Source organism: Esox lucius, chromosome 5, assembly GCF_011004845.1.
Source record: "Esox lucius isolate fEsoLuc1 chromosome 5, fEsoLuc1.pri, whole genome shotgun sequence".
NCBI classification, from domain to species: domain Eukaryota; kingdom Metazoa; phylum Chordata; class Actinopteri; order Esociformes; family Esocidae; genus Esox; species Esox lucius.
Window position 1 is genome coordinate 13,839,127 of NC_047573.1, and position 12,446 is coordinate 13,851,572.

Consider the following 12,446-nt stretch of genomic DNA (forward strand, 5'->3'; position numbering starts at 1 on the left):
ATTGTATTATTTACAAAACTGAATTTCACACAATTGTAGTTGAATATGTGGTTCAATTTGACTCCCATGAAGACCCACCTGTTCTCATTAAAACATAAGGCGTTATTCTACCTGACTCAGAAGCACAGAGGAATTAACAGAAATTCCACCCAACTTAGCCTTGTCAATTTTAAACCCAGGGTAAAGAGGCTCAACAAATGTCTTCTGGAAGAATGTATGCAGGTGCGTCAGTGTGTTAGAGGAGACGCTGTAGAAGGACAGAGTGCCGGCCGGCCAATCCAGATATACTCCTACTCTGTGTGAGAGAGATGGGATGGTTATGACTGTGCTCTTGTTGTTGTGCCAGGCAGTGTAGGAACATTTGTTGGAACACTCAAGACACCAGGACATGTCGTTGAGGCCAAACACACAGTCATCCCCGTCCCCCTTCCTGCCAATACTTTTGTAAGCAACTCCTATAGAAGCTCCTAAGCCACTCCACTCTGCCTCCCAGTAGGACCGCCCAGACAGACCCTCTGCACACAGCACCTGAGGCGTTTTGTCAAACCTCTCAGGGTGATCGTCCACCCTTTCCCCCAATATTGACATTTGTTTTCGTGACACCTTTCTGTTGCTCCGGCTGAGTGAGAAGTGTTTGTGTGCTGTGTTTGGGTCCAAGGTAAGGTCACAGGCATCTGATGGAGAAGTGAATAGAATATTCCATACATTTTCATTAAAAGGGTATGTAATGCAATGCTTCTTGTATTGTTGCATTTTTATTTGTAATTTACTATCATGATATTGCATCTAGTACTTACATTTCTTCAGCCCAGGTTTTAACCAGTTCTCTCCTTTAGGTTCCATGCTACAATGAGACCAGACAAGCTACCATTACAATCTACATATTACACATCCAAGATATACTAATATGTGTTATACTTTTTACAGCGTCCTTAAATTGACACTTAAGAAAAGTGCATTTTTACATGATTTTCTGAAGTTTATTGCTTTTTTTCTTCAGTGCTTTGGAGAAAAGCTTTACTCCTATGTCTCCTGGGTGATTGTAGCTCAGATCTAGCTCTCTCAGGTGTGAGTGGTTAGACGCCACCGCTAAATTCAGAGAAGTAAACCCATCCACTGTGACAAGACAGCCAGACAACCTGTAGATATTTACACATTTGTTTATAATTCCATCCGTGACCAAGAGAATTGTCTCAGTCCATGCATAAAAATCTGTGTGTGACAGGGAAGTATCATACATATTAACCTAAGGTTTTCTGTTTCTATTTGCATATCCATGATATTTTAGAAACTGTGCGAATATTACACTGACAACTACACTGACCTTAGGATCTCCAGTTTGCACTCTGGTTTTGCTAATCCAACAGAGAGCAGCTTCACTCCTGAATCCTTCAGGTCGTTGTCACTCAGGTCCAAGTTTGTTAGGTGTGACGAGTTTGAGCTGAGAACTGAGGCCAGCACCTCACAGCATCTCTCAGTGAGGTTGCATCGATTTAGCCTGATAATGGAAAACCAACAGATGGTTAAAAAATACATAAAGAAAAATGACAAGGCTGTAATGATAATATAAATTTTTTAAAATACCTCAGTATCTCCAGTTTACAGTGTATACTTGTCAATCCAGAGGAGAGACATTTTACTCCTGAATCCTCTAGGTCATTGATGTTCAGCTCCAACTCTTTCAGGACAGAAACATTTGAGGAGAGGACTGAGACCAAATCTCTGCAGCTTCTCTCTGAGAGGTTGCATTGATTCAACCTAGATAGAAAGCAACATACACAGCATAACATGCATCTCTTTCCTATAAAATTTGGCATTAAGCAGTTTTGGTTTTAAATTCTTTGTCAGAGACCTGAAAGTGTTGCATAAACAATGCCCTCCAGTAAAGTGAAGCCTTATGTATTTCTTTATCATTCAGTCTATATGGGGCTAATAAATAGATTCCCACCATTTATTTAAATAGTACTTGAAAGCATATTGAACATACCATTTAGAACTGATAACATGTATTTTTTTTCTAGGGCAGATTAGTATTTTGTAAATACTAAACAATTATGTTCAGTATATGCATATTCTTTGCATGCCATACCTGACTGAAGACTAATTGAAAAACACTATAGAGAAATAAAAAAAAAGTTTCAACTACAAAAGCACAATTGCATCAGCTCAAATAACGGACAGTGCTATATAGCCAATTCATCATTGTTGAAAACCCAAGGACAACCTGCACCCTGGCAGTGTCACGACTGTTGACTTTGGCATCTGTTTGTTGATTTCATTTAATGTTTGTCATTTTGACTGGAATATCTTTCAGTTTTATCATTTTAATAATGATTTTGTCTAGTTATTGTCAAAACTTTAAAAACCAGTGAGCCATTTACAGTCAGCAAAAAGCCCTTATATTTTAGTCACATTTTAGTCTGATCACAATTATTGCCACATGTGCTTGACTTGGGCCGGAATGGGCAGAACTTGCCTTAAAAGATATCAGTTTATTTACTCAAAAGCCATTTGTCTGTGGAACTTACCTATTTGGAGTTACTTTTACATGTAACTTTTGATAACAAGTCTATTTAATGGCTAAAAAAGTTAACTGAAATGTTTTCAGCTACTGATCTGAAACTTAAAATGGTAATTCTTGTCACTTAATTAAATTAAGTCAATATGACATAACAATTTTATCTAACTATTTAATTTTGGGTACAACTCAGCGTGTATGTGTCCATCATACTTAGAGTTTAATTAAAAAGGAAATTAAATAATTGACGTAATGACAACAAATATGAAACAAAAAAAGTTATGATTTTAAGTTACCTAAACTTAAAAGTTTTGTGGCAACTGATTGCCTCAAAACAAATGAGTACTATACACTTACTGTAAACCTCAATGAGTTCCCAGAACAAAAAAAATGAAAAATTAAACTTTAACAGGGTTTCAAATATCAATTGTGTTTGCTTAAAGGAATTGAGTAATATACAGTTCTGCTCAAAAATGTGCATACCCTGGCAGAAATCTTGGCATCGATTTTTTAAATATGACTGATCATGCAAAGAAATGTATTTTATGTAAGGAAAGTGATCATATGAAGCCATTTATTATCACAGTTGTTTGGCTCCTTTTTAAATCATAATGAAAACCTGGAAACTTCACCAGAAGTTTGCAAAGCTACTCACAAGGCATTGGCTTGCAAAAAGGAACGCACAGTTCCCACTGGAGTTTTGACAGGAAGATTTTTTATGTAATTGTTACGATCTTTTCAGTGGTGGGTGCAAAATATTTGTTTTACTACATGATTGGATTACTTAAGACAAATATATGTGTTTGATGTTTGTGTATCTAAGATGAATTAATCAGTACATGCAAAAAAGGAAAATATAACAATTCCAAAATATCAACCTGAAGAAGACCATGCTGGGAACATTTTAAACTTTAATAAAGTAAAAGTCGTTAGGAAAATTTCTCTAACTTAACTTAAATTACACTTAGTAGAAACATTTGAGTAAGAAATACATTGGGGTTTACAGTGTAGTTATATTTGACTATTGTCACAAAGAATTTCATCTTAACTGAATGTTCTATCAAGGTACTCACACAGCTCTTCGAGAGACTTTAACTACAGGCAGCAGCCGTAGAAAGCCAACTTCTAAACTTGAGCTTTTCTGGCAGAATTTTAATCTGTGGAAAAATATATGATTACTGCAACAAAATACATAATTGAGTAATATTGATTACTTTCTGTTAAAGCTTATTTATACACATACTGTTTCATCATGATACTTAAAACTATTGCAGATTTCTGACCATTAAGGTCACAGAAACCTTTCATCCAAGTACTTACCCATCTTTGTTCACTCTGACCTTAGGAATGTTTCTCAGAAGACCGTCGTCTGATCTACAGTATTTTCTCAGGTCAAACTCATCCAGTTCTTTGCTTGAAGTTAGCAATACAAACACCAAAGCTTGCCATTGTGTGCCTGACAGTTTGGCTTCAGAGAGACTTCCTGAGTTTATGAACATTTGGATATCCTCCACTAGGGAATGGTCATTCAGCTCAATCAAACATAGGAAAAGATTGATACAACTTTCTGGAGAGGTATTCTTTCTGATTTTCTCTTTGATGTATTTTACTGTATCTTCAATGTTCTTTGAGCTGCTTCCAGTCTCGGTCAGAAAACCTTGCAGGAGAAGCTGATTGGACTCCAGTGAGAGGCCCAATAGGAAGCGTAGAAACAAGTCCAGATGTCCACTCTCACTCTTCAAAGCCTTGTCCACTGCATCTTTATAGAAATTGTTTACACGGTTGTCTTTTTTCTGTTTGGACATTAGATTCACACCCAGTCTGAAGGACAGAAACACATATAGAGCTGCCAGAAATACCTGAACGCTTGGATGTTTAAAGTTGAACACCTTCCCCTGGGACTGCTCACAATTGTCCACAAAAAGCGATGTGCACACACCTGAGTACAAATTGATCTCAGTATCATTAATTCCACAGTTTTTCAGGTCTTCTTCATAGAATATCTGATTGTCTTTATCCAGCTGTTGGAATGCCAGTTTACCCATGGACAGGATGCTCTCTTTTGTCCACAGAGGATCCAAACAACTTTCTGCACAATTCTTCTTCTGAAATGCTAGGAACTGCCCATACATCTGAGTGATAGTCTTTGGCATCTCTCCACTCTCTGGTTCAACTCCCATTTTCTCCATTACAGTGGCGGAAATCCAACAGAACTCTGGTATGTTACACATCACATACAGGCTCCTGTACGACTTAATGTGTTCAATGACCCTTATAGCCAGGCTGTCATTATTAATTCTCTTCTTGAGATACTCTTCCTTCTGAAGATCATTGAATCCTTGTGCTTCCATCACATAGTCAATGTATTCAGGAGGGATGCGATTGGCTGCTGCAGGTCGGGAGGTTAACCAGATTTGGGCATAAGGAAGCAGATTCCCCTTGATGAGGTTTGTCAAAAGCACATCCACAGAGGTAGACTCTCTGACATCACAGGTCTTACTACTCTGGAAATCTAGAGGAAATTCACAGTCATCCAGGCCATCAAAGATGAACAAAACATTGAAGTCATCATAGCTAGGCATCTTCAATTCTTTGGTTTCCTTAAAAAAGTGATTCAGAAGTTCAATCAAACTGAGATTTTTCCCCTTCAGTGAATTCAGATCCTGGAAGGTTATTGGAAATATGAACTGAAGATCCTGATTGGCTTTTCCTTCAGACCAATCAAGAATGAACTTCTGCACTGACACAGTTTTCCCAATACCAGCAACTCCAATTGTCATTAGAGTTCTGATATATCTGTCTGCTCCAGATGAGGTTTGAAAGATGTTACTGTAATTGAGGGGCATCTTTTGTTTGGCTGGTCTTCTAGATAATGTCTCAATCTGTCCAACATCAGGTTCATTACTAACATCATCACTTCCACCATCTGTGATGCAAGGCTCTGTGTAGACCATGTTAAGATTTTCATTTCCTTGTTTGACCAGATTGGATTTCAGTTCCTTTTGGAAGGTCTTAGATGGCTTTTCAACAGCTTCTAACAAATAGAGAATGCATATTAGATTGGATTGAATATTTTCCACGTCTACTAAACATTAACAATAACCAGACTAAATATACTAAATATATACGATTTAAAGGATATGTCAAAATCAATCAGCATTGTTATTTGCTGTCACATCTCCTATGCATTACTTTTTCTATTCTGCTTGGATCTCATTCTGTTTCCTCCATTCACGGTTGAAGGACTGGCACACCCGCACAGCATCAGGAAGCCTGCTGCACATAGAAGAAACAAAATTAATTTCAACAATGAACTTAGTATATTGAGCATGTCTAAGTATGCCACTACCATTCTAGCTGTTAACAAGTATCTATACGTACAGCTTCTGCTCTGGTTTGTGGTAGTACACTTTAGTGTGGCTGTTGCTGTAAATGAAGAGAGAAAGTAAGGAGTTAACACATTTAGGGCCAAGTAGGGGGCTCATTTAAGGGTGCATATGCGGTAACCATGTGTGCAATCAGAGTTCCAAGTGGTGGAATAAGGGAACTGCTTGTTAAACAAGTTAATGTGGAAAAATAATTAAATACATGAAAAATAATTCAATAATAATTCAATTCAAATTGTTTTTCATTGTGAATTAATGCCAGGTATTTATACCTACATGTTAAACTATTGTTATATTATCATAAAGAATGGGGGCATTGGAAATCAAATGAGTACTGCTCCAATAAATGAATTGGCACAAGCGGTATTTTAGAGAGCACATTTTCAAATAGGATTTTTTTTGCAGAATATAAGAGAGTCTTAATAAATACTGTAATGGCGTAAAACAAAAAAATCGAAATCCTTCCAATTACCATTCACTCTCTGGCGGTTTTTCATAACACTTCCAGTTTTATACACTTCCCATTCACAAGCTAGAGTCAAGTGGAGGCAAATTTGTTCATTTATCCTGTAGGTGTTCCTAAAACGACTGGAGGAATAGACGGCATCTAGATCAACAAAAAGGCACCCTCCCAAAACTAATGTGTGAATAGAACAGCCTTCCACTTTGTTAATTTGCAGATTCTATGTAATGCATAAAATATGCTACTTAATGTGTTGCACACCAAATCCTTTGGCTCGGGTCGTTGTTGCTCTCTTCATCAGTACAAGTTAATATGTTGTTAAAAAGAGGACAGCAGTGGGAAGAAAAAGTAATTTGAAGAAAAGCATATTTTGCCAATGCAAAAGACAATTGTCCCAGCTGTCCTCTTTTCAGCAACATATTAACTACTGATGAAGAGAGCAACAACGACCCGAGCCAAAGGATTTTGGTGTGCAACATGTATAGAACCTATACCTACATTTAAATCGAAGAAAAATATTTTTCTTGGTTGCGTTGTAGTATTTCATGCTATGGTGTTTTATATTCTCCGTAGGCTTTCAATTAATTTTGACCATTTATGGTTAAATAGTGGCATCTTGAAATGCAAATGACCATGTTGGTGAGGGGAAAGCTGTGTATAGACTGAATATATATAATGCCATACGCGTTACGTTTGGAAGTCCATTCATTCCAGTAGTGTGCAATCTGCACTGCTGTGACTTGTCTACTGGGCTACGTGGCAGAGCTCACCGATTGATGCTGGATTTTTCCAACATGTGGGTTGCTTTATGAGATAGCAACCAGAGCATGTTGACAGGACAGTAAAAAAAAATCAACATTGATTTATACAGCAATGTACCAATTAAATGCTTGCTCAAGCCTTAAGGACATTTGATATTCACAAAGAGCGAACTCCTAAATGTGTGTACGACTATTTGATAATTCATACCTTTTTTATGTGCACAACCATTCAAATTTTTGTTTGCATTTAGAAATATAGGATAGTTTCTATGTAATATTGATGAATGAGGCAGAGGACTAGGTTCAGTCTTTTGTATGTTCTTGAATCCTGGCCATAGTGACCATTTTATACTGAAAAACTGTATTTTAATTTCGGGTTTGACATTCTCTAAAAGGTGTGATTTTCAAACCTAAAGTGAGTTACCTGTTTGTCTGTCTCCATGAAGCTTCTCAGCAAGATCATTCTGGTTCATCCTCCTCAGGATCTCCAGTGAGATTTCCACAGCTCCCTCATGGCCATATGTCTTCACCATCTTATCTACAGTATCCTGCCTATCAGCTTTTTCTAGTTGACTCCTTTTGATATGAGGAAAGCCTTCCAGCACACCTTCTGACAAGTGCCACTTGAATCTCTTCAGCTCGTTGTCAACCAGCTCCTCCAGGGTTTCTAGAAGCAGTTTCTTAATGGTTGGAGCCATTGTGGTTTACTGAACACAAGGAATATTCACACAAAGGATTTAGAATAGAGTAGATTGCAAGAGCTACGCTGTTAATATGGAAATAGGAAAGATGCCATAATGGTACTGAAAAATTAAGGAGAATTTTGACACATTCATCATGCCCTTATGTTCACTCTTCCTATGCTTGTCCACAAACTGTTTCCCTTTTTACAGTGAAAATACACCACTGTTCGAAAGTTTGTGGTCACTTAAAAATGGCCTTGTTTTCCATGAAAACACAGATTAAATGAGTTTCAATAGGAATTAAAGCTGCAAGCAGCATTTATCGGGGTTCAAGCTGTTAAGGCCTTTACGCACCCAAACATCAAAAGACATTACGTTTTATTTAGCAAGCATTTAACCACTGAAATAATAAATGGAAAAGTCCATTCACAGCCAATACAGGCATTGTAGCATTGGAAATGTATGTTTTTCAAAGCTTTTTGACAGTTATAGTTGCACCTATTGTCTGATCTCCACAAAACTCTGCATGCTTCTTCACTATGTTATGACACATATGCTCATCTATTTTTGTGAAGTTTGTATTTTGTCCTGCCACTTGAATAAATTATCCTGTTACAGCCAGGCAAATGGAAAAAATAGACTTTTTTTTGATAATTATTGATCTAGAGAGTCCAGAGAATCATCGTAGACCGAATTGGTTCCGAAAGGCCGAAAGTCCAGGTACTAGTTCGCGAAAGTAGTTCTGATCAGAGTATGTCAACCTGGTTTAATAGGTGCTCAAATCTCATTGGCCAATAGCGGCCATGTTTTTTGAGATACGCCAATATCCTCTTAGGCATACATGGCCCCTTGGGCAAAGACACTGCATACCAAATTTCAAGTAATTTTGACAAACGGTCAGGTGTCTATACGTTTTTCGTATTATTTTTCGTATTATAGCGCCACCATGTGGCCAATCGACGCAGTTTTTTTACTGTGACCTCAGGCTGACTTCTAACACATGTATACCAAGGTTGGTGAAGTTTACTTAACTACTTCTTGAGTTATAGCCTTTTTAGTAAAATAGGCTCCTCCCACAACTTTAATTTTGCGCCCCCTAGCGACCATGAATCGAAATTTAAACTTTTTTTGATAATTATTGATTTTCAGACTCCATAGAACATTTCTACATTGGTTTGGTTCCAATCGGGCGAAAATCCAGGGACTAGTTCGCAAAAGTAGGTTTTTGACAAAATTCAAAATGGCGGAAAATCTCTCATGGCGGAAATGAAATCGGAGATATACGTTTTGTTCGTCTTGAGCCAAGGATTACAGGGATATAAGACACTTGAGTCTACGACATACGGTCTAGGAGTTATGACCACTTTCGCGCTTTATGTCGCTATAGCGCCACCTATGGGCCAATCGGGCTCATATTTTAATAACCACTCCTGGATTTTTGTACTACCATATGCCAAAGTTTCAAAGCTCCAGCTCTTACGGTTTGGGCTGCACGATGCGTTTTACGGCAGAAGAATAATAATAAAAATCTGTACAACAACAATAGGGTTTCAGCACTTCGTGCTTGAACCCCTAATCAGCACTTCGTGCTTGAACCCCTAAATATAGCTAATTGAATAGGACATAAAATCATTGACAAGCCTGTGTCTGTGTTCTTTTTGCCCATCTTAATTTAAAAATTTTATTGGGCAGTCTGAGATGTGGCTTTTTCTTAACAACTCCGCCTAGATGGCCAGCATCCCAGAGTAGCCTCTTCACTGTTAATGTGAAGACTGGGGTTTTGCGGGTACCATTTAATTAAGCTGCCAGTTGAGGGCCTGTAATGGTGTTTAATGTGTTTGTCCTCTTGCTCAGTTGTGGACCGGGGCCACCCACTCTCTGCTCTGTGAAGGGAGTAGTACACAGCATTGTACAACATCTCAGTCCATTTCTTGCATGGAATAGCCTTCATTTCTGAGAACAAGAATAAACTGATGAGTTTCATAATAAAGTTCTCTGTTTCTGGCCATTTTGAGCCTGTAATCATATCTCTGGTGCACAAACTAGTCTACTAGTCAACTTTAAACGGCACAAAAGTTTTCAGCTGTGCTAAAATAATTGCAAAAAGGGTTTCTAATGATCAATAAAATGAGCAAACACAACATGCCACAGGACTAATGGGTGCTGATAATGAGCTTTTCTTTCAAAAACAAGGACATTTCTAAGTGACCTCAAACCTTTGAACGGTAGCTTAAGTAATTAGTTACTAGGGGTGGGAAACGTTGGGGCATTTGATTTGGGGCCCCCTTTCCCCTATTGGTCAAGGGCTCCCTAGCAGTAGGAGGCACCACTAGCGGTCAGGGGCCCTAAGCAACTGCATATGTCGCTTATGCCTGGAGCCGGCCCTGCGTTAGGGACCTCACAATTCAATCAAATTTCTATTGGTGGGGTTAGGGTTCGATTCCAAATCGATTTTCGATTTAATTATATTCCCATTTATATCTAGTTCTGATTGAAGTCTGCTAGCTGGCTAGCTTTGTCTCCCCATTATAACTAAATCGTCTCCAGTTCAACATTTAAATGCACTGAAAAACTTTTCCTGTTTTTTTCCTGTTAAATATATCGTTTCACCTAGCCCACCACAATTGTTCATAAAAATGTATGCAATTTAAAACATGTTTGGGGAAAGTTTAAAATTGCTATGGAAATGGAAAAGTTCCAAATTGGAAAATTCCACTCTGACAGACCAGGCATCATGTAATATCAAATTGATCTGTCTTTTTCTTTCTTAACCAGAAGGCAAGCAAGGTAGCAACTATCATAATTTTTAACAAAAAATAAAAAGCACAAATTAGTAAAACATCCAATAAACTGGATCGGTGGCCAACAGGGTAGAATCTATGTTAACCCTCTGACAGCTAGGGTTTTAAAATCCACCTATCACTATCTTAACATTTTGGCTTCTAAAATAGGCATCCTTCATAGTAGAAGAAAGTCCTTTATATTCTGGGATTCTGCAAACCCTCAGCTACATGAATGATGTATTGGAGAAAAATGTTGCATGAGTAATAATGCGAAATAGTTAGAAAGATTCACATATATTGGTTTTACATTTAAATAAAATATTAAAATATAATATAATATCATAGATTTAGATTACATTTGGATACCCCCAGGGGTTCAGAATGGTTTTGAATTAATTAAATAATAAAAATAAAATGTCTTCTTTTTTTTTTTACTCTCATCCACATCCACTAGATGGCAGTCACTTTTTTATTTAAAATTTTTTATGGGGTGTCTTGAATAGGGGTTGCCTTTATTTCCTTTGAAATTCCCTACATGTGCCATATCTGGAAGTGGTGTAGATTAGAACAAGGATGTGTCCAGTTTTCCTTTGGATGGTTTTATCCACAGGTGACACTCTACACAACACAGCATAGGACATTTGACCACCGTTATATCAAGTTATCATATAGGCCTAGTAATTCCACTAAAACAATGCAAAATACTAATAAACTTTATCATAGAATAGCATTCAGGCTACACTTACCCTATTTTACAAATGGGTCGATTCTATCCTGATATTTTTCATCGTCTGAATGTTCAGACCCATTTTCACTATGCTCGCTCTCCATAATCATATATTCCACTTCTTTCACAGTTTGCCCATTTCTTTGGCTTTTGCCTTTGGATATTGGAATGTGCAATATAATGGTAAAACATGTTTTGTTAACTCACTTAAATACTGCGATCAAGATTGAATTATTTTCAATGGTTTAGATTGCACTGATAGAATGATTTTGACACCTAAATAAGGAGTACATCTTAATTGGGGTAAAAAAAACTTAACCAGGGGTTATTTTACCCCATAAGGAAGACCAAAGAGCTCTTACAGTGAGTTTAAAGTTATCGTGAAGAGTGAACACATCAAATATAGTTAGCTAATTAGTCAAAAAAAATGCGCGTGCACCTTCAAGTTAGTACGGCTAAGAATGTAATCTACTCTCACTCCTCGCTATACCTGTAACGGAGGAGTAACGAAGCAACGAAAGCGGTTTTAAAAATATATTTCAAAATGACAGACAGAATTGTGATCCGTACGTCTATCGATTTTTTTGTGTGTCAATTACCTCTGACTGAAGTGTAATATTACAAGGGCTGTGAAGCTGAATAGAAATACATTGGTTCTATGCCATATCTGAGAAAGCAGGTGTTCATAAGATATATTTCAACTGAATTTGTGTGATGCACTAGGAGATCATTTGCAAATGGGTTGAAGAGTTGAACGTGCAAAACATTTTATTACAGAATGGCAGAACAGGCAGACTTGCATGCATCTGGAAACTGGCTTCTTGAGATAATCTACTAGTTGTTTAATTTTTCCCACTCAGGTGTGTTTTGTAACAGAGGCATTGTACTCACCCGTTGCAGAGACCATGCTAATAAGGCTAACTATATTCCAGGTAACAAAAGAAAATAAACAGTTTAGGGGTCATCTAAAAGCACAGAGCAAAAACAACGCACAAAAATATAGAAATATTCTGTTTTATAAGAATTTAAATATTAACATGAAGACATGAAATGCAGTTTTTAATAAATGGGGACCAGTTTTTTTCAAGAGTTACTTGAGGTCCAAGTGTTTTCTCTAGCCCTTAT

General features: G+C 37.4%; 1 protein-coding gene across 1 annotated transcript; it reads right to left on the reverse strand.

Annotated features, from left to right (window-relative positions):
* On the reverse strand, window positions 1–8,185 carry LOC106024290 (NACHT, LRR and PYD domains-containing protein 3-like). Its single transcript, XM_029119809.2, has 10 exons — window positions 7,553–8,185; window positions 5,900–5,944; window positions 5,711–5,794; window positions 3,839–5,552; window positions 3,592–3,675; window positions 1,585–1,758; window positions 1,325–1,498; window positions 966–1,139; window positions 798–844; window positions 1–674 (listed from the first exon to the last, which is right to left on the reverse strand). The coding sequence occupies exons 1-10, from the start codon at window positions 7,824–7,826 to the stop codon at window positions 103–105; spliced, it is 3,342 nt and encodes a 1,113-aa protein (XP_028975642.2). The 5' UTR covers window positions 7,827–8,185; the 3' UTR covers window positions 1–102.
* Window positions 8,186–12,446: the final 4,261 nt, after the last annotated feature.

What these genes read in the sequence shown, in the direction of transcription:
- LOC106024290 (XM_029119809.2), bottom strand. Translation starts at nt 7,826, where the DNA reads ATGGCTCCAACCATTAAGAAACTGCTTCTAGAAACCCTGGAGGAGCTG. An exon ending in GTCAGAGTGAACAAAGATGG is followed by an intron (nt 3,676 to 3,838) that starts GTAAGTACTTGG and finishes ATTTTTCCACAG; the next exon opens with ATTAAAATTCTGCCAGAAAA. An exon ending in AAAGTCTCTCGAAGAGCTGT is followed by an intron (nt 1,759 to 3,591) that starts GTGAGTACCTTG and finishes CTTTCTATCTAG; the next exon opens with GTTGAATCAATGCAACCTCT.